Raw genomic sequence first — 27622 nt, forward strand, 5'->3', positions numbered from 1 at the left:
ATATTCTTACTAGCCTAACTTATAAGCAGGGGTCGGACAAAAAGTGCGGATGACGTCAAACCACTTATAGGATGATTTCAAACAGTATTTTTGATTTTCATAAACAATTATCACTTATCATTTATCAACCTCTTTATTAAACGATATCGCCACTTGAAATGAGTAAGTACGTTTTTGACTGACACATTGTCAATCAGATGAACAATAAATTGACTTCGTTATTGTTTAGCTATTGTATCTTCACGATTATATTTAGCTAAAATGTATATTTACTAATGTACAAGAAAACGCTCTAAAATGTCATCTGTACTCGAATATTGTGGCAATTTTCCGTTTTTGGAGGTACGTGACAAACACGTATACTGCTCTTGCTGTAACCAAGATATACCAACGAAGAAATTTATTTTATTCACTACATCACCCTACCACCTGTATTATTAATTCCATGGATTTATTTACGATTATTTTGTTACTTCATTAATACTACTTTGTTACTACATGTCACACGGAAGTTTAAATACAAACTCAAACATCATCCTGTGTGCAACATTACGTCATTTTTACGTCATCGGCACTTTTTGTCCGACCCCTGCTTATAAGCTAGCCACTGCTGGGCAAAGAACTCCCCACTTTACCGCCATTTCAAGGGCGTTTCAAGGGCGTCCCACCATCTCCGTTTTGATCTTTCTCTGCCCCGAGATCCACCCTATGTGGCCCCCTCTGGGGTTGGTTTAGCCCAGCGTCAAAAAAAATATAATTATTAAAATTACTTATTTGCAATTTAAACTGAAGTGTTCACATGTTTTCGCATTTAAATGAAATTAAAACACACTTGATAAATGCAATTTTATTGTAAACATAGATACAAATGATATTTAAAGCTGTTGCTGACATACATTATTGAAGGTGTTATTATAATTCAATCGGTTCATACTTCATGTGCAAGCTGCGGAAACTCTGTAAAAAGTTGTAAACATTCCCGGAGTTTTAAGACAAAACGATCATTTTGGAAATGGACAATTTTGAAAGCTTCGCAACGGCACATCAGTTTGCTATAGTGTTCTTTTTGAAAACAGATTTAAATTAACAAAATGAAGCGTTTGATTTTGAACCATCTATGTAACAGAAATGTTGCAAATCATTTTACATTAACATTCAAGATTTCTAACAATCATCACCAGAAGTTTTCCTGTACTCCAAATCACTGGAGCGATTGTTTCCGCTCTCATAAGACTTTTTGTTGTTGCTTTGCTCATTGTTGTTTGAGTTGTATTCCTTAGATGAGCTTCCATCTTTGTTTACAACGGATTTGCCGCTTCCGGAGCTGCTGTTTGATTGAGCATTCTCTTCGGCACCTTTACTGTATTTTCCGCTTTGGTCGCGTTTCCTTAAGTATTCGCTGCTGTCGCTGTCATCGTAGTCAGAGGCTGATTGGCTTGAGTCGTTACCATTACTATTGCTGGAGTTAGATCCCAGGTTGGAGCTGTTGTTAGAATCATCATTAGAGTTTTTAGATCCCCTGCTAGAGTTGTTGCTAGATTCCTTATCATTATTGTTAGATCCCCTGCTAGAGTCGTTGCTAGATTCATTATCATTAGAGTTGTTAGATCCCCTGCTAGAGTCGTTGCTAGATTCGTTATCATTAGAGTTGTTAGATCCCCTGTTAGAGTCGTTGCTAGATTCGTTATCATTAGAGTTGTTAGATCCCCTGCTAGAGTCGTTGCTAGATTCATTATCATTAGAGTTGTTAGATCCCCTGCTAGAGTCGTTGCTAGATTCGTTATCATTAGAGTTGTTAGATCCCCTCTGAGAGCTGTTGTTAGATTCATCGCTAGAATCGTTGTTGGATCTCCTGTTCGAGTTATTGTTAGATTCCTCACTGTAATCGTTGTTGGATCTCCTGTTCGAGTTGTTGTTAGATTGCTCACTATAATCGTTGTTGGATCTCCTGTTCGAGTTGTTGTTAGATTGCTCACTAGAATCGTTGTTGGATCTCCTGTTCGAGTTGTTGTTAGATTCCTCACTAGAATCGTTGTTGGATCTCCTGTTCGAGTTGTTGTTAGATTCCTCACTAGAATCGTTGTTGTAATTCCTGTTCGAGTTGTTGTTAGATTCCTCACTAGAATCGTTGTTGGATCTCCTGTTCGAGTTGTTGTTAGATTCCTCACTAGAATAGTTATTGGATCTCCTGTTCAAGTTGTTGTTAGATTCCTCACTAGAGTCGTTGTTGGATCTCCTGATGTTCGAGTTGTTGTTAGATTCCTCACTAGAATAGTTGTTGGATCTCCTGTTAGAGCTGTTGTTGGATTCGCTGTTGGAGCCGGACCTCTTGAAGGATCCTGCCCATTGGTCTTCTTTGGCACCTTTGAGAGCGGCGAAGATTTGAGCACGGTACTTAGACAGATCTAGAAAAAAAGAAGAAGTTAAAGATGAATTTCACTGTCTAAGAATAAGTTAATGGATGAATTCTACTGTCTACCTTCTGAGTCCATCATCAGATCAGAACATTTTATTGCTTAAAACCAGTACATAACAAAGAGATAATACAATAACTCTGTACAAAGGCGAACTTATCCCATTTAGGCATATCTTCCAGCTAACATTTGAGCGACGAGAGAAGTAAATAGAATATAAATACATGAAGGCACCAAATTAGCTCAGCACCGGCATCAGTATGATGGTACGGACAAGGAAATTAATTTCAGTACCATTTCGTACCTTGTCACAGTGACAATAGTATGAGATCCCTAGCGAGTTTCATATTGATTATCACTGTATCAAGGTACGACATGGTACTGATATTCCAGGTACTATCATGGTATATCAGGTCTATTCATGGTACTGGTTCTTTGACAGTACCAAATTATTAAATTATCATATACATATATTAAGGATATACACATTTTCTTTTTTTACTTACTATTGTTTTGCCAGCCTACATATACACGCTTTACTTAACCTGGACAATATACATATATGTATAAATAAACTCAAATTACAATCTACGTGACAATAGGACAGTATCAGCTAATCAGCTGGAAGCCCCGCCTATAACTACCTACCTACAGGGGTTCAGCGCTGGATTTCAGCCTGCTCGAAATTAAGGCGGCGACACAAGGCGACTGCTTAGTAGCCTAAGTAGGTACTAACTTATACTATAATATTATATTATCTCTTTTTTTTAAATTACCTGGGAATCTCTTGTTCTTGTTGTTCTTCTTCAAGATGGAAATCCATTCTGAAATAATAAATATAAATATAAATATCATTGTTTTCAATTTTATTTTAGATTAATGTACTTTTAGTTTAGAGTAAGGTTTATATTTAGATCCAATAATAATGTTTTTCTTTTGATGAATGAATTAAACCAGTTTTAGAAAAAATGCAATTGTTTAACGATAGTTTTTTACATTATTAAAAATAAATTAAAAATACTTACGGTCAATGATCTGATATCCCACTGAAAACAAATAATATGATTAGTTTTATATAAAAAACAAACTTAAAAATGTAGCACGATCTTATCTTTTACTTCTTGCATACAAATAAATAAACCAATTTCAACAAAATAGGTGTAGACAACTTCATTATTATTATAAATGCTTTGTTGACTCATTCAAATAAATAAATAAATAAAGTTTCAGACAACCTGTCAAAAATTTTTTTTAATGTATTTTTATAGTAATAGCCTATATTTTAAGCTTATAAAATATTACTCACGCCCGCTTTGGTAGCTGTCACCAATAGCTCCCTGAATGACCATGACTGAAAAAAAAAACATAATTGTTTTAACTTCAAGGTTAGGTACTCAAAATCTTGATATGAAATTATGTAAAGGGACTCGTCACTCGTGGAACCCTAAAGCTACATATGAATAAACGCTTTGATCGGAAAGGAATATATCATTTTTTATTACTTTTTATTATATTTTTATATTTCTGTATGACATATTTCACGTATACATTTTTAATAAATGTATTTTGGCTGTATTCTAACTACTAATAAATACCTAAGACTTTTTTGTAATATTACTTACTGTTGATAACAATACGGGTGATGTCACCGTCGCTCCAGTTGACTGATCCCTCTGAAAAATAAAGAAATCAATAAATATTTGTCACAAATAATAGGACATACAAACTATTTTACAAAAAAATAAGGAATTGAATAGTGCAATGAATTTATTTTGCGAGTAAATAACTTGAAATATAATATATTCATATTCATATTCTTCTAGTGCGCAATTTGTCGTGATTAATACATTTATATTTATTATATGAAAACAATTAACAAAACACAAACGTACAAACAAAGTTAAGTTAATATTATTCTATCTATTTAATTCGTTTTTGATATAAAATTTAATTTTTTTTTTTTTACTAAAAGAGCAGGCCCCGTAGACAACATGCCAATCGCTAACGCTACGTCGCGAACGAATCGCAACTGTCACTGTCACACTAATATGGAAGAGTGATAGAGAGAAACAAATCGATTCGATGGCGACACGCAAGCGATTGTCAGATTGTCACCTTGGCTAGGTCGCCAGTTAACTGGGAAATTTGCTTAACGAATAACCCGTTTTAATTTAAACGGGTTATTCGTTAAGCAAATTTTCCACAATGCTGCAATTTAACACCAAAATATAAATAAATAATAAATACCATAGTAAACAAATACGTACTGTCGAATATAGTAGCGAGATCGATAATGTGGGTGACGACAATCCTGCGTGATCCTGAAATAAAATAAATGTTATATAACTTTTGACGCGTACTGCGTAGTAGGTATTATTTACAATATTTACATTTGTATATGCCTATTATATAAAAAAAAAAAAAACAAAAAACAAAGTATTGTAATTAAAAAATAAATAAAAAATGTAAGTACATTAGATTTTAAAGATCTGTATTCAGTATGATAACGAGCTGCATGTATATATCGCTATAGTTTAGTTATTGTTTTAAGGTTTAATTTGATAATCTTACCTAAACCTACATTTAACCATACAAAGTCATAAAAGTTCAACCAAATTGTGTAAGTCTAGTTTGAGCAACAAAAATGTTATTACTCTATAAGTGGAAACTGTTATGGCTTATGTGTTTTCTGTATTTGTTTAAACATATGTATTTTTTTTTTCGCTGTTTGTTTCCCAATAATAAATAAAATAAAATAAACATATCTTAAGCTAATTATCAGAGCAATTTATTGATGTTAATATTATTCCCTAATAATATTAAATTATTATACAGATCAAATTTAATACCACTTACAAAAACCGGTTACCCTTACCGGTGAAGCCGTCAACTCCCTGGCCGTGTACTGGTCACTTAACCAAAGCGCTTGCTTTCTTGAGTTCTTCAGTTTGTATTATTTAAAATTATTTCATAGGCAATATTTTATTCAGTAAAAGAGGCATCACACAATTTTCTCAACAAAACTCTCATTTGTTAAAAACCGGTTACTTAACAAAAACCTGTTACCCTTACCGGTCAAGCTATCAACTCCCTGGCCACTAGTGTACTGGTCGACGTAGCGAAGGGCTTGCTGCCTGGCGTTCTGGACCTTGTAGTACTTGATAATGGAGCTGGCGTAGTAGACGCCATTGTAGCTGCAACCCCAGTTGCGGCCGTAGTTGGGCGTGCAGATGTAGGGGATGTCGCGGGTGTTGTCCCGGCCTGACAAAAAATTTATGGAGATATTTATTTAGATTCACGTCCATTTAAATTTGAAAGAAAAAGTCAAGGCCTCCAGCGGCGGTATCATGGTCGCATTTGTATCACTTATCATGTCATGCGTCACTTTCGCTAAGGCCCAGCTAGTGATATAAGTAGTTTTTGTTTTACCTGGGGTTCTGCCAAAAACGCTGCCACTCGAGCCTGGTGATCCGAGGATACAGATGAGGATCTTTCCGATGGAGATGACCACTGGAAAATAAGGGTAGGTCAGCTAACTTATTACAAGGTACAATTTGCAGGCGCATGTCTAATACTCTACTAAATTACTAGAGAATGATTCGAAAAAGCTACACGAGATATAACCAGCCGAGACTCTGTCCTATTGTAGATTACTAACAATAAAATTTACACTAGATTAAGTAATTACCTTGTAATAAATTATGTTAAATAAACAACTTAGGTAATAAAACCAACAATAAAATACGATTACTTCAAAATTATTATTTTTGTTTACCTATCTTATAAAAATACTTACAGTTTCCAAGGAGAGAACCAACTGAAAAAGAAAAATATTTATTAAAAAAATTAAAACTTGTTTATTTTAATTATTTAAAAAAATTAAAGAATATGGCGAATCATTAGCGCGATTTCGTACAATAGTATGTTTATAGAGATATGATATGAAAAAACCATAGTCAGGTACCTAACAGTTAAACTATTTATATCAGACTTTTAGATACACACTTATATAAACCTATTGACGTGTACATAATAATATTTAACCGCGTAAGTCCCCAAGTACCTATACAAGAATGAGTAACCTCGTGCCACCCACCATACGAAATTATAGCTTTATACTTCTTATAGCGAAGTTTGAATATAATTGTTGTTTTTTAATTTGTTTAGAATTTAATTTATTATAAAAATTACGAGACTAAAGAAATTATATTTGTTTGTTTTATGAAACTTGGAATTTCATTGAAAATGAGGGTACATCGTAATACATACATTGTGCGGTAGAATTGGAGTTTCGAACTTTTATAGAAATAAAAGAAAGTTGCAAATTCAAAAGCACAGAACTTACCCTTAGGTTTACGAGGTTACAACAAGGTCTGTGGTGACAACCGTAACCACAGACCCGAAATAAAATGTCATGTGAGAATAGCGTGAGCAAGACCTGCAGTGCCCCAGGCTGGAATCGAACCAGGCCCCGTAGAGAACATGCCAATCGCTAACGCTCCGTAGCGAACGAAACGCAACCGTCACTGTCACACTAATATGGAAGAGTGATAGAGAAACACAAAGCGATTCGATGGCGAAGCGATAGCGATTGTAACCTTGGCTAGGCCGCCAGGCCCCGTAGAGAACGCCAATCGCTAACGCTCCTTGGCGAACGAAACGCAACCGTCACTGTCACACTAATATGGAAGAGTGATAGAGAAACACAAAGCGATTCGATGGCGAAGCGCCAGCGGTTCTCACCTTGGCGGCTATAGCGTCAGGTGCCTAAGCCCCTCGGCCACCCGGGACATCACTTTCTGCACTCTCCATAGAGCCACAATGGCCTACTTTCAGAGCATGAGAAATGTAAATAAAATTGTGTTACTTACGTCCTGGGATCAAAGCGTCGATGATGCCACCAATACCACGGGCAGCTAAAAAAAATAGACGTTAATACTTATGTACCTACGAACTTAACTGATCTAAATCTAGTTTAATGACAATACATTTTACATATTTAAATTTAAGAATTAATCAGATAAAAAAAAAGATAGTATCCGATGTGTATCCCTAAAATATATGAAGTATCATGAATTATGTAGGTACTATGCAAAATAGAAAAATAAAACATATTTTTCATACGCTCGTGGCTGGTCATTCTACAAAAATTTCATTCCCCTGGCAATACATATTCGCTAATTCCCAGGAGATTCCGCTTTATACTTCTTTTTTTTTAGCATTAGAAATAAGGTAAACCATCTTGATGTGTCTTTTAATTGAAAAACTCATTTTAAAAATAAGTTACGGTAAATATGTAACAATTATGAATCTAATATGATCTTTTTATAGTCTTCTGCTTTCATAAGTAATAGTTATTGATTTTTCAACTAAAAGTGTTTAAAAGACATGTCAAAATCGCTTACCTTCTTTCAAGTTCTTTCTAATGCTAAAAAAAATGAACTATAGTAGCATCTCATTTTTGGTCACTATGTAACCCGTGCCAAGCCCCATCTACAACACAAACAGCTAAGCGGAATCTCTTGGGAATCAGCGAATAGGTATAGCCAGGGGAATGAGATTTCTGTAGAATGACTCGGCTAGAAAATCAAATATTTTCTTAGTGAAGCTCCACAATATTTGAAGAATTAATATATTTTTTAAATTCAGGGTACTTTTCCGTAGCTAATTTGCTATATATACTATATAACGGAGCTGCTTTTTATGTAAGGTGCAGTGGCGTAATCCTGACTGCAGGGTAATTTCAACTAATCGAAATATCTTCCATGTTTTACATTATTAACTATCATATATGTCCAGATAGCTATAGATATTTTGATTACAGGCTTACCACTAATGATAGCGTTGAATCCATCGTCGAGAATGGCTGGGACTCCTGTAAGAAAGTAATACATTAAAATTTAATACACAACAAGATTATAGCTACCCTTAGTGACTTTAAATTAGTTATCCTATAGATAGGTTAGGTTAGGTTTGTTTTGTCGCAATTCTGCTGTGTTGTGTGTGGAAGTTACTCATTTCTGAATCAAATAGGTCCATTATGACTAACGAAAATGCGGGCAAACGATACATAATCTTTAATAATAATACAAATCGATATAGTAACGTCCCACATAAAGTGCCATTCAATAGAACTTGCTAACTATGTAAACAAAAGTTACTAGTAAATTGACATTTAGTGTAAATTTTAGTATGGCGGTTTGTTTACATAGTTAGCAAGTTCTATTGAATTCTATTGTAGTTTGTAGTCGTACCTACTTTTACCCATAAATTGGTTTGACTGCCTATTATTATATTATGACTAAGTTCGTCCAAGGAATTTAATTTCAGTACCATTTTGTACCTTTTCACAGTGACAACAGTATGAGCCTCATACAATCAATATGAAGTCGCTAGGGACCTCATACTATGAGGTCCCTAGCGACTTCATATTGATTGTCACTGTGACAAGGTACTAAATGGTACTGAAGTTGAATTGTTTGTCTGTACAGTCCACTTACTTAGATGAATAACATCATCCAAGATGCTGCCTGCGTTGCCAACGACGTCGGTGAGACCCTGAACAAGAAATCCTGAAAAATAAACAAAAATAAGATTTTTGACAAACACTTAATAAAATTGTAATATTTTATTATATTTTTGTTTTGATGTTATTGCCAAAGCAATAAAGTCCATTCTACAGCCAACTCTACACAGTCTGATTTGGAAGCCACAAACTTACTTGAAAATTTGACTTACCCAAAGCACCGAATAAACCGCTACCCTGAAAATTTATTAAATATATTTCAAATACGATTATCTAAGTTAAAATTAATAAAAAATAACTATGAAATTTAGCAAGTAACATCGCTTATACTACAAGTACGGGGAAAACTCTGAAAACTATACATTCGTGATTATAATTGTATGTGTAGGTAATTATCTAATTATATATCAAATGAAAGAGCTCATATAAAAAATTTCAAACATTTTTTTTGAAGTTATTTAAGAAAATAGCCACAAAAATGACCATTCCTTCCCCTTTATCTCAGAAACTACTGGGTCTAAAATTTTGAAAAAAAAAAACACAAAATAGTTCGTTACAGGAGTGAGAGTTTCGGAGGGAATGGTTATTTTTATAACATTCTTGAGTTACTTCTTAATTATTTATCCTAAAATTATATAAAAAAATTATTTGAGTAACTTATTAGGACGTCGACTCAGACAGAAAGGGGAAGGCCCCCGCTCCGAGTCGTTCCTCGTGCAAAGGCTGTCCCTGGTGATCCAGCGTGGCAATGCTGCGAGCATCATGGGCACCTTTGCGCCGGGAACGACTTGAAGCGTTGTCTTTTTTTTTAATTTATAATTTTAATTTGTAATTTTAGATATAAATATTTGAGTAACTCACAAGTAGCTCTTTCGTTTTATATGTAACACGATATAGTTTGAGAAACTTTTTTTTTTTCTCATTTACCCCTAGAAAGTGGCCTCCATGTTTAAAATTCATTTGTTTTCGTTACATGTCCGTCTTTGGGTCACAAACTTACATATTTGTACCAAATTTCAACTTAATTGGTCCAGTAGTTTCGGAGAAAATAGGCTGTGACAGACGGACAGACAGAGGCACGAGTGATCCTATAAGGGTTCCGTTTTTTCCTTTTGAGGTACGGAACAGTCGGAAAATCCGTTGTGTAGTTTTAATGATCTAAGCATACATACAGACAGACAGCGGGAAGCGACTTTGTTTTATACTATGTAGTGATGTGCACTTGTGCAGTCAAGCGTGAGTCGGACTTAATGTACGGAACCCTTGGGACGCGTGTCCGACTCGCACTTGGCTGGTTTTTTTCTTTATTGTGATGACTTGTATTGCAGTTTATGATGTTGAATGAACTTACGGCAGCCTGTGGGTACACGCCTCCCTGTGCCCTGTAGCCGCGATCGGTCCTGCCACCCCGTGTAGCTCCTAATAACAACAACATATTTTATAAACTAAATACATCTATGAATAATACTAAATTAAAACTAACAACCCTAAATATATCTAAAATAAAACAAGGAATATAAAAACTACTGAAAGAGGCCTCCCCATGGCGCAAAGGTGCCCATCACACTCGCTGCGATACCGCGTTGAATTGAATATTATAAACTGAAATAGATGTCATATACCAAAGAAAACGTCGTGAGGAAACCGGACTAATCCCAATAATGGCCTAGTTTACCCTCTGGATTGGAAGGTCAGATGGCAGTCGCTTTCGTAAAAACTAGTGCCCACGCTGATTCCTGGGATTAGTTGCCAAGCGGAACTCATATTACGGACGGCGCAAGCGCGAGCAGGCGTCCGTTCCGTAGCGGTGCGCGGCAACTACTGCTAGACACCAAAATTGGTGTGGGCCGCATGTACCGTAAAATGGGGTGAGTAGGGTCAAAACTGAAATTCAAACCTCGATAACATTTTATTTTTACATATGAAAACTGAATGGTGTATATAATAAGTGTTCCGGACGTTTGTATTTTAGTTTTTATTTTATTTTGGGTAGTTCCATTTCATAACTTTGACGATAAAGAGGAAAACCCACCTCACCCCGTAGTGCCTCGTATTTGGGGTGAGAGGGGTTTTCATACAAAGGTGATTTTAGAAGATTGTTGGATCGATTTTTTTTATTATGCGTATTACTATAGCTCCATTTTAAATTGGAATACATTATTTTTGTAGCAGTAGCCTTAAAATCCCTTCTCACCCCCCTCTCAAACCTTCTCTCCCCATTCATAACCCACCTCTCCCCGCGAAACCTACTCACCCCGTTTTACGGTACTTGCGACGCGACGGAATCGCGGAGTGAGCCACGCCTGACAAAGTCCTACCTTGCAAGCCGCCAGCGCCGCCACCGACTCCACCGAAAGCTGAGTTGAAGAAGGCTGCTTTAGTCTTGAGGGCACTACCAGCGAGACCAGTCGCAGCCCCAAAGCCACCTGATAAACCAATTAAAAAAAAACAAATAAATAAAAAATATAGTTAAGTGAAAACATTGTTTAATTTAATTTAATTTTCTTTATTTAGAAACAAACAGTCTCTTATAGTAATACATTATTACAATGAAGGGTTATCAGACTTATATACCTACAGTTTCCTTAATTAGAATATATATTAACCATATAACTTATATAAGTAGTACTAAACTAAATGAATTTCAAAGTTGAAATGAAATTGAAGTTACAATAATAACAAACTAAAAGTGCACTTAGAGTTAACTAATAACTATCTAATTAAAGCCCATTAATACACTTCAAGGTCAGTCGTTTGAAACTACTAAACTTTACATTGAAAATATCTAAATTTTGAAATTTATCATCATACATCCTGCATGCTCTTCTAATGAAACCGTTTCTCGCGTAAGAAGTTCGACTACGAGGAATATAAAAGAGGTTCTTCTTTCTACATGCTCGCTCACAACGACGAGGTACTCTAAAGGAAATAGATTTTAACAACTCAGGGGCGTCAATAATGTTGTTTATGACTTTATAAAGAATTATAACATCAGTTCGTTCGCGACGCAAGCTCAAGGGCGAAATATTATATATTTTTTATTTATTATATATTATATTGTTATGGCAGGTCCACCCAAACTTCAATCCATAGACCGGTATACTGTTCACTTTTTCTACAATAGTCCCAATGCCTGCTGAGACCGGTTCATGGGTGTCTATTGTTGCGTCTGTGAACGGGTTCCAGCAGGCGTTCTACAGAACATTAAAGCTCTCCAATGGGCCTCTACGTGTTGGATTTATATCCCTACGCAAGCCTATCAAAAGACGGGATTTATAGGTCCGTAAAATCATAGAGAAATATAGTAAGACAAGAGTGCTCACTCCATACATAAGTTCAGACTATTAATTTCAGCACAGACTACATATATACAGACGCTGCTATCCCATACATTCAAATGTGACCGCCTAAAAGCGCATCATTACTAGATGGCGTCACTGAAAATGCACTGTTGCCTATCATGGATACAAGATGGCGCTGTGTCACATCCAAATCATAGAATTCCTAACGACATCTATATGTCTTCATTGAAAGTTAGTAGACATATGTCGTTGCCAACGAGTAGAAGTAATCAACAGATGTCGCTTTATAGCGTATTGAATAAATCATGAATCTAGTTTAAAACTGGATCAAGCATGAGGGGTGGAAGGAAATGACCGAACAGGATAGTCTTATGTATCTTTCAGTAGGAGTAAAGAGAGTTCGGGTACTTAAGGAGTACAGGGAGGGAAGGGAGAGGCAGGGTACAGAGAAATAGCGTAGCCAAACGGTATAACCATAAAGTAATTTCGGAAAACGATACTGTGGTGATGATAATATTTATATATTATAAGAATGCTACATAAGTCTTGCCGAAACTATTTAAACCGGCTGAAAATAAATACCTGTCATAATAATTTTGCGCATGCTACCATTGGTGCATGGCAAAAGGATTAGACATTACTACTGGCGTAAGTCCGTCTATATGCCACCATGCCACTGGTACTTGAGCGTTTCTTTATATTTTTTTAATCCAATTGCTCAAAAAGTTTAGTTTTTGTAGCTGCAAATCGTGCGTAAAGTTTGATTTTTTTACACTAGTGCTAAAAAGTAATCTGATTGATACATTTTAAATAAATGAGTATTATGCGAGACCCGCTTATAAATGACCCACCTGAACAACGCGCGATTGGGCATAAAGGAGTATTATTCGAGACCCAATAGTATTACTTGAACAACGCGCGACTGAATGAAGCTGACGTTCGTACAATACACTTTATACACTTAATATAAATGTAATTAATTAGATATATATCAATATAATGAAATAAAAAAAGATTCATGTTTTTTTACATATAGCTGGTCAACCAAATCTTGTCAGTAAAATAAAGGCGCGAAATTCAAATTTTCTATGGGACGATATCCTTTCGCGCCTACATTTTTCAAATTTGCCGCCTTTTTCTACTGTCAAGATCTGGTTGACCATGTATAATTATATGTTCTGAAAATTAATTTTATTAATTTTAATAATACAATTTCTCTTCAATTGGCATAATGCTGACAACAGTGACAACAGAATCCACATTGAAAAAAATGGCAATTAAAAGTAAAACTTTTTTTATTCCCTTCCCGCCTTTTTTATTCAACATTTAAAGTGATTTATGTTTGTAAGTAATTGCCAAGAAAGCATAAGTTATTAAATAAAAATGAGTGATTCAGACGATTTTGGAGTTAATTTAACGCCACCAGATATCAAAGCAAAGGCATCCGTTGTAAGTGACAGGGCTATAACCGCGAAAATCGAATTTCGCAAATTGCGGGCATTTTTCTCTGTCACTCTAATTACGCCTGCACTGGAGTAAAAGAGAAAGATCCCCGCAATTTGCGAATTTCGGTTTTGGCGGTAGCCCCTCAGTATATTACCGGAAAAATCGAAAGCTCGGTACTCGTGCAAAATGACATACTTCTCGCACTTATATCGAAAACTACTATTTTTTGCCATTTTTTATATTGTGTACTTTTTTGCCACTTTTGTGTTATTTGTACTCAAATTCACGAGCTCTTTCGATCCTAATGAGATAAAATACCTCAATTCATGCTCAATTCACTCTTATCGTGCCTTCTAAAAATTTACGATACAAGTTGCATTGCAATAACTATAAAAAAGTAACTGATTTGACTAGTACGAAAATATCCTATTGTAACAATACAATGCGACGTTGTCGAGTTAAACTGGACTCGCTTCGCAGTAACTCATAGCAGTTTGGCAACGTCGCGTCGTGCTTTTATTTTTAAGCAACAGATTTGTACATGATTTGTACCATCTTAGTACCTATACATACAAAGATATGTTTTCATAACGTTCCTTTTCAACTTCTCCCATGGCAAAACCCGTACCTATCAAACCTGAAATTATTACACAAAAGCATTTAATGTTTGTTTTAATAAACTTTTTCTGTTATAATTAGAATAAATATATCTAATTTTGCGTATATTGACCAGGCAGGTGTTTGTATCACTAATTATGTGACCTATAAGTATAGACAGACAACAGCGTGCACAGAAACGTCAAAAACGGCATCAAGAGCATCAAGTAATGATTATTGCTATTTTAAAATTAGTCCCCTACTTCAGGGTAATGTTATACGCCTGTTCCTTAAAAAAGCAGAAATGGACACTGAGGCATAATTATCATTATTTTGGAATTTAAGTACTATATAATATTATTTGTCTTTTGGAATATCATATTTTATTTGAACTAATAATATTGTATAATAATAAATCATAAAAGCTCTATTTAGGGACAAGAAAGAACTTTCAACGGCAACACTAAAAATTAACTGTCAAGTAGTCATGTCGCCACAAAGCGGCACCGCGTTTGTTGCCTTTGCTTTGTTTCTGTTTATACAAACTTTTTAATTTCATATTATAGCTTCATTTGAAATATAGTACAAGTACGTGAATAGAATACCTAGACGTGTCTTGCTTGGTGCAGTTGCGTAGGTATGCTAAAAGGAACGTTGGAAGACCGATGTGGCGCTTTAAAGACTGTGCTAAGCGTGATATGTGCCCAAAATGTGGGAGGTCGTGCCGCTCACGCATCGGCCTCCACAGTCACCAAACCCGTTGTCTAAACAGCAATGCATAAATCGTCTGCAATAGACGGAAAGACCTGTGATGATGACGTGAATTGCCGATGTAGTAACGGAACACTACTCATCGTAAGATCTACATATTAATCTGACAGTGTCTACTGTTTGCCAATAAATGATAAAAAATTAACACTTCAGGTAAGTTTGTTTTGAATACAAAGGTTAATTAAATAATTTATCACCACACCAACTGGTAAAGGCCCCCTTGATTGTTCAAATACTAATGAGAAAACTAAATTTACTTTTAAATGATGATTTTGAATTATAAATTCTTTATAATGTTCATGTGGATTTGATTTTTTTGGTATTTTATAGTTGGTATTTTCCCTGCTTTGGCATGGTGATAAATTCTGTGTTTCATTAGGTGGCAATGTTTGTTTAACCCTCGTGCCTTGAATTCTCACAACGCTCAAGATTCCACTTCTCGAACCACTCGCTACGCTCATAGTTCAAATCTTCTGCTTGCTCTGGAATCAACATTAGCATGAGCGGTTAAACAACTGCTTTGCCCCCTTGCCCACTAATAACTATTGTCAAGTTTTATTTTAACCCCCCATGCTAATATTGATACCCGAGCAAGCGAAAGATTCCAAAGTATTTAGAGTTAGAGCAAGAAAAGTCTGCAGCGATTTTGATAGCCCACGCAGTGCATCTGTTATTGATACATCATAATTTCAAAGACGTTGGACATTTAAAATAACACATGTACTGCGCAGGCGATCAATATCGCTGCAGACTTTTCTTGGTCTAAATCTATACAATGGTTAGTGTTTGCCACTTAATGCAAGTGAAAGTAAGCAAATGTATGTAATCAATTTGCAAACAGACTCCAATGTGAAGGCAATGTGTATTAACTTTATTGTGATATTATTACATTTTATATATAAAAAATATGTTTCTGATTTCAGGACCCAGCCTCTAGCCACTAGAAGTTACAATGTACTCGTATGCAACAAGAGAGTGAAGATGAAATAGTCAATGCATCTCTGTACAGTCGCCATCAGATATATCGGAACGGCCAAGGTGTTCACAATATCTGAACACGCACTCTAACGCCCTGACAATAGAGGCGTGTTTAGATATTTGTGAGCGCCTTGGCCGCTCCGATATATCTGATGGCGACTGTACCACAAGTAAAATATTTTGAGTGGAAGATGGTTGAGATTGATTCCTGTTTCAACGGACAGACACATGCTATGAAGATTCTCTTAAAAATAATAAAATACAATTAATAAATTCAATGTTTAACATGATAGTGACTTTATTTTGTCTACCCACTAACAACCAATTTGTTCAATGCTGGCGGGCAATGGGGCGGTAAACTTAAATATTTGATGTGGTATGAAGCTAAATGTTTTGAACATAATGGCAAGCCACTAAAAAGTTTTAATCCTAGATTAGCCATTAAACTGTGGCTACCAGTCTGATTTGTTAATTGTTATATAAGTACAGTCAGCGTCATATAGTAGGTAGCATCCAAAGTATTCAAATAGTTCGGTACACCATATTATTTGTATGGCGTACTGAACTATTTGAATACTTTGGATGCGACCTACTATACGACGCTGACTGTACTTAATTTAAACATATATAAATTGTATATTATTTCTACGGCCTCCTAGCTAGTCAGTAGTGACAGTGACCCTGCCTTCTGCCTATGAAGTAGGAGGTCCTGGGTTCAAATCCTCATAGGACATTTATTTGTTTTTTAATTGTGTGTGTATATATTAATGGTCTATATCTATTCCCATCTGTCCACACCTCTTGTATGGCGGCGGGGACAAATGGGCCACCACCATGGGACACCATATTAATACACTTTTAGGGGGATCCGAACCTAGGACTTCCAGCTTTTATATGATCACAAAATATAAGATATGTATGTATTTACATTTACACATTGTATTATTGCTCTCATACATATAGGGATATTTTTTTAAATGTCGGATGTCTCTTCTCTTTTGAGCATGAATAGAAGCAGGGGATAACTGACAGAACGGGATAGTCTTATGTATCTTTCAGTAGGAGTAGCAGCGAAAGCGCTATTATTGTTTGTCCTTGTCACAGTCTCACATCTTATTTTATTCCCCACCGTAAATTGACCACCGTGATTGGTCGAATTCATTGGTTGCCCACCATAACAAATAAATTCGACCAATCATAGCGGCGCAATGCGACGCTTTGATTGGTCGAATTTATATGTTTTGTCCCTCACGGAGGCACGCGTAGACCACTTCTATAGGATGCTACCTTCTATGCTTTTGAGCAAGTTTTTGTCACCTGCCCTGCTATTCAAACTGCTCAAGAATTTACAATGTTTTGTTACCAAGTAGGTCGATTAGTGTAAGACTGTCCTAAAATATATGTATAGCTATATGAGGACAATTTTGCAATGCGTAAGGTTAAGTAAATTAATATACAAACAGCAACACTCCTAACTGTACATCGGTACAGTTAACACTTAACAGTGTGGGTGATGATACCATGTAGGTTTAATATATTTTAATTATTATCACGTTTCTAAGAACAATAGTACATTATTGTCGAGGTTCGGAAGTAGCTACTTGCAGGCTGAGGATTCGTTTTAAACGGACGACCTTGGGAGTCCGTTTAATTGAATCCGAAGCCAGCAAGTAGCCTTCCAGCCGAGTCATATATAGTGCTTTTCTCAAAAATGGTGCAAGAAATAGAAATATTTTACAGAAGCAACGTTCTAATTTTCACAGAGAAAAGTAAAACCATTAAAAAGATTTGCTTGCCGCCTTTAAAAAAAAATAGATGTGTATTTTTCTGCTGAAAATACGCCAACGTATTTGAGACACCTAAATAGTCGCGGTACCAACATTATAATAATAATAAGTGCTGATCATCTGTTTGGCTGTTTAATGGACCTATGCATGCATTTGATAAGGCCATTTAAAGTTTTAAAAAGTTTGGAACTCGTTTAATAATGGAATTTGTATGCAACATTGCAGTCCCGAAATCGAGACTGCAATGTTTTTAATTTTTAGAATGACCATAAACTACACACTTCGCGACCTATTTTTTAACCGGCAACGTCGACTTTGCCGTCCATTTTTGAGATAAATTATATTATTACTTAATAATGTTGATATGATCATAAAGTATGAGGATTTACTACAGTGACATCTATTGATAGTCTTTCTCAAACAATCGAGCTATTTAGTGTGTTACAACGGCAAGAAACTAACTGTCTAGTAATGCGATAGATGGCGCTTAGAATAGTTCATGCCATTATTTATTAATTTTTTTCTGCGTCGATTTACTATGTGTAAATGGATGTTTTAAAAGGTTTTTGTTGTAATATGCTAAATAAATTAGAACTATACATGTTAATTTAAAAATTGGCAAGATTTGAAATAACACAAATATATATTTAGGCCCAATGGTGCTCTGAGTGACATCTCTTGAATTTTTGTGGAACTAAGCGAGGCTTGTGTGGGCCGACTACTCTATACTATACTTACTTTATGATTTCAGTGTCTACATCTAGCATCGAGTAGCGCAACTATCAGTACTGCTATTTGACAATAGATGTAGCACCGACCGGAAAGTCTTATCTCAACAGCATAAGACTTTCCGGTCGGTGCTACATCTATTGTCAAGTAGCAGTACTGATAGTTCCGCTACTCGATGCTAGATGCTAATAGTCTTTTTAGTACTAAAACTGATGTATGGAGTGAGCACTCTATGTTTTTTTTTCTCTATGCTAATGCTCAACACAATATAATGCTCAATGACAATAGATGTAGCACCGACCGGAAAGTCCTATGCTGTTGAGATAAGACTTTCTGGTCGGTGCTACATTTATTGTCAAGTAGCAGTACTGATAGTTCCGCTACTCGATGCTAGATGTAGACACTGAAATTAATAATCTGAACTGATGTATGGAGTGAGCACTCTTGTCTAACTATATTTCTCTGTAGTACTGATAATTCCGCTACTTGAGGCTAGATGCCAACTACGAAAGTAATAGTCGTATTGGTAACAAAACTGAGCACTCTATGTCTTCTTAATTCTCTTTGGCAAATAAATCACCGATTTAATCATAATGTGGGTAGCGTTTCCTTTGTCTAATGTTACCCTCGTGTACAGTCACCTGCAATAATATGTTACACAACCAAGGCCGCAAAAAAGTCTGACACGATTTTATTTGTAGAGTCATAAGAGCGTGTCACATATTTTTGCAGCCTTCGAAGAGTAACATATTATTAGATATATCGACCGGGATATGAACCGTGATTCAGTTCATGTCCGTCGATATAAGTCTAGTAAAACTAACCGTGAATCATTCAAAACTGTTAACATATAAATAAATAAATAAATATTATAGGACATTTTTTACACAAATTGACTAAGCCCCACGGTAAGCTCAAGAAAGCTTGTGTTGTGGGTACTCAGGCAACGATATATATAATATACAAATACTTAAATACATAGAAAACAACCATGACTCTGGAACAAATATCTGTGCTCATCACACTAATAAATGCCCTTACTGGGATTCGAACCCAGGACCGCGGCTTCACAGGCAGGGCCACTACCCACTAGGCCAGACCGTCAAACATAGTATAGCAGATGAGTGTCCCCGGGTATCACACTTGATATGTTTATAAGTAGGGTACCTCCGGCGCCTCCGGGCACTGATCCAGGAATATTACAAGGGGCACCAGCACCTGCAAATAAACCAAAATACACTTTTTTATAAACAAATTAAATTTTAAGATTTAAAACCGTCGCGTTTTGAACACACATTAACTCACATTTATAGACGGGTCTAACGCCATTATTATCCTCGAGTTGTGCGAGGAGCAATTGAAATCAAGAAACACCCCAGGAATTTTAATAGGGAGGATGGATTCAACTTATCGCCAACTTGGGAACCAGTGATACAGAAGTTAAAGCCAAAGGATCTATCTTCGGACGTGTGCGTGGATATTGTGAGTGTTGCGTGTCGGACTATTGACAATAATTAACATTATGTGTAGTGGGTGGTTTGAAAATGTGATGTCTACCCGAAACTTTTTCATACACTTTTCGTCGGGTAGTTGCACAAATCTCTGTTTTGACATTTTGCTGGGACATCAGTTGGCCGCGACCACGACCAGTGAAACCTGTGTCGAAACGTCGGTATATAAAGGTAATTATATATAAATTTCGCGTTAGACCCGTCTATAAATGTGAGTTAAATTAAATTTTATCCGTAAGGGATTCGTATTAGGAGATGCAAGCACGTACTGCTCGCCCTTAGAAATGGCATAGAGAAAAAAATACATAGAGACTCTATACAACAGGTTTGGTAACAAAAAAGACTATTATTTTCATAGACGACATCTAGCATCGAGTCAATAGATGTTGCACCGACCCAAAAGATACGGCCGTTTTATGCCACAAAAAACGTTTTTTTCTTAACTAAAAATTAATTCTATTCACCCATAAACAAAATTAATTTTAGTATAAGGCTTCAATAACTGGCCAGCCTTCAATAACTAGCCACCTTATACTAAAATGAATTCTGTGTATAGGTGAATAGAATTCATTTTTAGTTTAGGGCGGCCAGCTACTAACAGGTGGCCAGTTACTGGCGAATTCCCTTCATCTTCTCGAGGGATTTAAAATTTATAGGGTAAGGTAAACGTACTAGTGCTCGACATGCTAATGCCCAATAGAGGTGACACCCTGCTGTCACCTCTATTGACAATGACTTAAGTTTCAAGATGACATGTACTGGGACCGCGTCGAGCATCAGTACGTTTACCTTAGTTTCCGCTTCCTACAAGTTCTACAACTATTAAATTTGGCAAATAATATCGTCTTACACTACAATAAGTAAATATATTATGATTGTGATTATGATTATGAAGTACAGAGAAAAATCTGAAAGTTTACATCTGTACAAAATAAAAAATAACTTAAATTTGTATTACGGAACCCTCGGTAGGCGAGTCTGATTCGCACATGTTCATGTTTTTTACCGAACACGATAGCGATTATGTCCATAAACTAGTCGCCACTAATTTTATTACATCCTGTATATCGAAAATAACTATATTGGATCGATAATAGGTATCTAAAGCAGGGATGTTGCGAATATCCGCATCCGCATCCGCAACCGCGGAACTTCCGCATTTTTTTCAACATACTCATCCGCATCCGCATCCGCATAAAATCGATGCGGATTTAATGCGGATGCGGATGTGGAACAGGTCGGTACAGGAACGTCTTAGCAGCGGCGTAAGTGCTAGACTGCTAGGTAATTTAGTCATTAACCAAAAAACCTATTAGAAATGAGCAGTCAAGCGTGAGTGGGACTTAATGTACGGAACCCTTGGAACGCGAGTTCGACTCGCACTTGGCCGGTTTTTTGAAATAAAAATTACTAAAATGTAATACATATTTGACGTTTTTTATGGTACTATCTTGACATCCGCATCCGCATCCGCATCCGCGGATGTGAGCCTTTAAAAATCCGCATCCGCATCCGCATCCGCGGATGTCAAAAAATCGGCATCCGCAACATCCCTGATCTAAAGCAGAAAATGGATTAAAAAAAATTACCGCCATGACCCCCAAGGCCGAATGTTGGTGAGCATGACGCGAACGCCACCTGTGAACAAAAATAAGTGTTTTGTCAATTTCATTATTGGCAACTTTTATCGCTGATTGTACTATCAGTGTTTGAACAATCAAGAGAGCCTTTACCAGTTGGTGTGGTGAAATAGTTATTTTCGATACAAGTGCGAAAAAGAGGAAATTCAAAACGAGTGGCGAAAAATTAAAACACGACCGAAGGGAGTGTTTTAAATCGACACGAGTTGCGAATTACCTATTCGCACGTGTATCGATCAACGCTTTACAGTACATATGGCACTTTAAAGTTTCGACATACGCACTAAAAGTGCTATTTTACGCACTAGTGCGGAAAAGCAGCCCCATATATATTGTAATACTTATTTACGATACAACACACGTGCGGAAAAGAGGAAATTCGAAACGAGTGGCGATAAATGGCGAATCGACACGAATTGCGAATTACCTATTCGCACGTGTATCGTACATCGTACATATGGCACTTTATACTTTCGACATACGCACGGAAAGTGCTCTTTCCCGCACTAGTTTTATATGTACTGTAAAAATATTTTTCATAATGTGTTCATTGTACGAAAAAATCATTTTGCTCCAGAAATTACTTCAAACAAGTGACAATTTCTCTGAAAATCGACTTAATTTCAACATAATTTTGATACTTAAACAATCTTCAATATTTCCTGAAACTTTTCTTATACATCATTTTGTATAATTTACAGATTTTAATTTTTTTTTTGAAGAATTTTTAAAAAGTGTCCCTTCTGGTCATATATTACCGGTGACGCACGCTCGCGACCTCAATATTAAAAGGCAAGATGAGAAGACGTGCTAATAGAAACCAATAGGTACTTGTTATTTAGATATTACGTAACAAAAGGTGTAGGTACCTACAATTTCAACGACTAAATCTATCAATTTTAAATTTTTGCTCTAAAATCGTTACCGGGCTCTTAATACAAGTGTTAAAAATATACATACCGTAGAAATCAGTACCAGAAGCCCCTTCATTGCGCTGCAGTCGTATCTACTGCCAAAAGCCGCGGAAAAGCCTTATTTATACCCCCAATTTATTATTTACATCCGTGAATTTACACAAGTGCCGATTATGAATTACGATTTACCATTTAGGTATTAGATGAAATATGTTATTTACACACAGAATTCATTATTGAATTTGAATGACAAAGACATTTTTGAATTTTAAACCGGAATTTATAAAATGAAATATATTTGTACAGTCGCCATCAGATATATCGGAGCGGTCAAGGTGTTCACAATATCTGAACACGCACTCTAACGCCCGTGACAAGGCGTGTTCAGATATTAGTGAGCAGCTTAGCTGCTCCGATATATCTGATGGCGACTGTATAGTGACTATGTAGGTAGGTAGAGTATCAGACTATAGTACTTTGTTAACCAAGGGATGAAAGACAGAATAACACTTGCACTGCGGGTGCTATCAAAATCGTTGCAGACTTATCTTGGTCTAGTTAGACCAAGATAAGTCTGCAACTAAGATAAGATAAGTTTAGAATTCTAAAGTCATCTGTGTTTGTGATATTTTCAACCAAAAGGTACCACATTGTCTGTTATCAATATGGTTGATTTCAAATTGAAGCTATATGGAAATAGTGCCTTATTGACGCGACAATAAGTGCCGTTTTGGTTGAAAATGGCACATTTTTAACCGACTTCCAAATCTCAAAAGGAGGAGGTTAGGTTAGGTATCAATTCGGTTGTGTTTTTTTTTTTTTAGTTTTTGTTACTCCATATCTCTGTCATTTCTGGACTGATTTTGAAAATTCTTTTTTTGATTGTATATATATGCATACAGATTGGTCCTGTTTTATCAAAACCCAGTTCTGATGATGGAATCTATGAGGAATCAAGGGAACTCCTCAAATCTTAATGGCATACATATAGTGATTTTCGTGTTTTCATCAGAAAATCAAGCATTTACATTAAAAACTGTCGCATTTGATGAAGTAGAACTGCTGATGATTATCAGAACGGAACTCATCAACTACTCATAGTACCTACACGTTTGGCGATTTCGATTTCGACTTGGACTCGGACCCGGACCCTGACCTTGATGATACTACTATCCTCCTAAGGCCCAACGAAAAATTGAGTATGTAGTCAGTACGGCCCGTAGTCCTACCAGTAGTACTATTGTTTTATACTCATTCAGACCCAAGTACTAAAAGACTTTTTTAAATGTTATTGTACTTACAGCACCTTGTACAGCACTTTGTTTTTTTTTTACGAACTTGTTAAAGGGCTCACAGACAAAACAAAACAGTCCTTAGAAGTTCGTACACACCAATTTCGATAAGCGCAAAATTTGAAATGGGTTTTCTATTAAGTCCTACTGGTAGGACCGTGGTACGCTATGACTACACAATTGTTGTAGGAGCTGGGTCTGAATAAGAAAGTTAATAAGTACTATGGGTAGGACCTTGGGCCTTAGGAGGCTATGATATCTAAACTACATAAGATTATTTAACCCTTTAGCGGGCAAGGCTTAAAAAAATCCTCAATTCAAGCCTCATCGCCAATCTATAGCACAAAAAATTTTGTACAAGAAAAAAATACAAAAAGACGATGTTATAGGGTGGTCTTTTTTGAGACCCTTGTCCTATAAAGGGTTAAATAATATCAACGTTGGAGTTTGCGTCATAGCATTGGCTGGTGCAACTGTGTAAATTTAATAAACTAACTATAAATTACCGTATGTTAATTGAGTTATTTGTTTTTAAAAGCGGATATTATAGAATAAGTAGGTACTTACATTTATTTAAAAATAATATGTAGTTCAAATAGTTAATATAATAATTACTTACCCTAGTAAATATGTTTTTTTATACCCAACTACAGGTATACCGCACAACTAAATTGTATTGTGGTCAGGCGTGTCTCACGCCGCGATTTCGTCGCTTTGCTACAGGTAGCTAAAAGTACATCCGTTCGGCCCCAATTTTGGGGAAAGCCATAAGCCGCGCGTGGCTCTGTCGCCTGTGCTGATCGTAACAGACGCGTTTTGTTAGAGAGTGAGTCTTCTGTACTTAGTACTATTATTTATTCTGTGATTGTGGTATTAGGTTCTTTACAGTATGGCGAGCCACCATCTGCCGGAAATAAAGTCGCATACCGGTTTAATAATAGGGCGTCCGGTTTTTTATCCCATAGCTCAGAGGAGCTACCGCAAAAACCGAGTTTCGCAAATTGCGGGGATCTTTCTCTTTTACTCCAATGAAGGCGTAATTAGAGTGACAGAGAAAAATGCCCGCAATTTGCGAAATTCGGTTTTCCCGGTAGCCCCTCAGTTCCATCGCTTGCCCCAAATAACCTAGTTCATTTTAGATTCCATCAACTCTCAATAGTCCTTACACCCTGGCGGGCGCTGCCTCTGCGTGCGTCCCATGACACGGGCGAGGGCAGTATCCGCTCGGTGTACCCCTTACATCTCATCAAAGTGTCAAAAGGGCCTCTACGTGTTGGCTTCGGCTCCGCGCACGCCTCCCAAATGTCCCATTGATCTGTTAGGATTACCATTGGGTAAAGAAATCAAAGAGGTTTGCAAGTAGATAAATAATGAACTATGAATAACACACTTTTAATTAATATTGTTTAAATACTTCAAGGATTCACGGTTGTTATTATGATTTAAATAGAAATAACTGGCCATCGATAACACTTGAGTCTACATTTTAATTAATCACTAGAATTAAACCAAGGTTAAACCAAACGATTTTTATAGCTACGCAGTGCGTGTTATTTTATACGTCATAATTTCATAGAAGTTTGACGTTTAAAATAGCACTTGCACTGCGTGTGCTATCAAAATCGTACAGACTTTTCTTGGTCTAGCTCTAGCACTTTATTGTTAATATAAAACTTTAACTTAATATGGAATATTACGCGAAACTCTGCGTAGGGGGCGCCACTACCACAATTACTCATAATGTGAGGGTCTACCGCAAACGAGAGAGTCGAAATTTTGTTATCTAACCTCTTTATCACTCTTGCATATTCGAGCGATAGAGAGGCAGATTAACAAAATTTCGGTTTTCGCGTTTCCCGGTAGACCCTTTGTAAACCGCTTTGATTATGATGCATCAATGTCATATTTTATTATACAGGTGCTTCCTGTAACAGGAGCAATAAATTAAACTAAATGCTGTACTCCTCAAACTAACCGACATTTGTTCAGCAACTTTTAAAAATTATGAATCCTTTAGACTTCCTCTTTTTCATACAAAATAAATATTGCCTTCAATGTACACTGACATCAGTGTGTTTGACGTTGCTTGTCACGCTTTAAACATAACAAAATTTGCAATACATTGCGTCTTAGAATAAACTTTAAAGTGTAATAAAAATGAAAACATGAGTTATTTTCAAAAGTTGCTGAACAAATGTTGGTTTGAGGAGTAAAGCCACAGCCTATAGTTTAATTTATTGCTCCTGTTGCAGGAAACACCCTGTATTTGATTTTTTTTCAAAAAACAGTTTAAGTTACAGTATATATAAGTTATATAATCTATGGTTTACGGTGGACGCTAGTGCTTCACTCTGGCGGCAGAACATTGCAGTAATACCCCCTCATGATATTAATCTTTAGACTTGTGCTTTGCATTTTCTTCTTTTTCCATCTATACAATAGGGAGTATTACTGCAATGTTTTGCCGCCAGAGTGCAGCACTAGCGACGTTAGTATACCATAGAGTAACTTATACAATTTTTCTTAAGGTACAGTATGTCATACTATACCTTAAACTGTTTTGACAAGTTTTCACAGACAATCAAATTATGACATTGATACATTACATCAAGGCGGTTTGCTTACAAAGGGCCTACCGTAAAGAGTAGTATAATCTATAGAAGTCAGAGTGCAGCACAAGCGCCTATATCGTTAGCCATAGAGTAATTTATACATACTGTGCTTTAAACGCTTTATTAAACTGTTTTTTGACAATTTTTCAAAGACATTGATATAGTATAAAGAACTGGATACCCAATCAGCCGCCAAAAATGGCCCCACAAAAGTGATGTCAAAACAGATCATGCATTACTTTTTCGTTTAGTCTTGTTTGAAACGCTCAAATGTGAAGTTGTCAACAATTACGAAATGTGCCGTTAAAATATGTAAAAATAACAATGATAAAACAAGGAAAAAGGATGGAATGTATTTCTTTCGGTTAGTTCTTTGGATAGCATTACATAATTTATGTAATCTGGTGGTAATTTTATGGTTTTGAATAAATTAATTTGTTAGTACCAAAGAAGGGATGTTAAGGAACAAAAATCTAATGAGTCGATGTGAGGTCAATATTTTTTTATATTTTTATATGGAATTCATAAGAAATAATATTATGTTTAAATTCAAGATTTCCAAGAAAACCTATGCGACGTGCAAAGTGGACTGCTATTTAATTATAGCAAGAGATAGGGGTGATGCAGTTTTAAACAAGGCAAAACGGCACTTGTGTGTTCGGCCCATTTCCCTGTTTCCGACATATACACCACCAATAAGGGCTTATATCGACTAACTGTAAATGCTAAATCTGTCGGAACACAGTGACAACCACAGGATTTTTTTTATAAAGTATAGGTAGACTTTATAAAAAAAATCCAATTAGTATCTAAATGTCCCCGTGCACCCGCGCTATGAGTAAATGTAGATCTTAAATACACAGTTATTTAATAAGTAGAATTTATTTCAAGGAAATTAGTATTTAAAGACGTATACTTACGAATTAAAAATTTAATTTGTTTGAATTTGAACCACGAATTAATTTTATTTGAGCTCCCGATTAAATTAAATTTGTTTTATTTATTACTTCAATTGGTTTTCCCGTACAGTAATACATATTAAAGTGTACCAAAGTGACTCCATTCGTTCATTATTCTCGTTTGACGTTGTTTGACGTAAATAC

At 36.0% G+C, this 27622-nt stretch overlaps 1 protein-coding gene and 1 long non-coding RNA gene across 2 annotated transcripts in view; one reads left to right on the forward strand and one right to left on the reverse strand.

Moving 5' to 3' along the window:
• The window catches only part of LOC134660300 (uncharacterized), a 209307-nt gene that overhangs the window by 140707 nt on the left and 40978 nt on the right, over positions 1–27622 (forward strand). The window lies entirely within an intron of this gene.
• LOC134659954 (probable serine/threonine-protein kinase clkA) lies at positions 1165–19879 on the reverse strand. Its single transcript, XM_063515651.1, has 14 exons — positions 19856–19879; positions 19718–19768; positions 19176–19191; positions 11195–11366; positions 10292–10359; positions 8915–8986; positions 8245–8289; positions 5844–5924; positions 5487–5675; positions 4682–4735; positions 4037–4087; positions 3440–3460; positions 3191–3238; positions 1165–2405 (listed from the first exon to the last, which is right to left on the reverse strand). The coding sequence occupies exons 1-14, from the start codon at positions 19877–19879 to the stop codon at positions 1165–1167; spliced, it is 2133 nt and encodes a 710-aa protein (XP_063371721.1).

This window comes from Cydia amplana, chromosome 26 (assembly GCF_948474715.1).
Source record: "Cydia amplana chromosome 26, ilCydAmpl1.1, whole genome shotgun sequence".
Lineage (NCBI taxonomy): Eukaryota > Metazoa > Arthropoda > Insecta > Lepidoptera > Tortricidae > Cydia > Cydia amplana.

Bases quoted from the DNA above. Each gene is read 5' to 3' on its own strand.
- LOC134659954 (XM_063515651.1), bottom strand. From the start codon at position 19,879: ATGGCGTTAGACCCGTCTATAAAT. The intron at 4,088-4,681 runs GTACGTATTTGT...TTTATTTTTCAG, and splicing joins TCTCGCTACTATATTCGACA to AGGGATCAGTCAACTGGAGC. The intron at 3,461-4,036 runs GTAAGTAATATT...ATTTGTTTTCAG, and splicing joins CACCCGTATTGTTATCAACA to TGGGATATCAGATCATTGAC.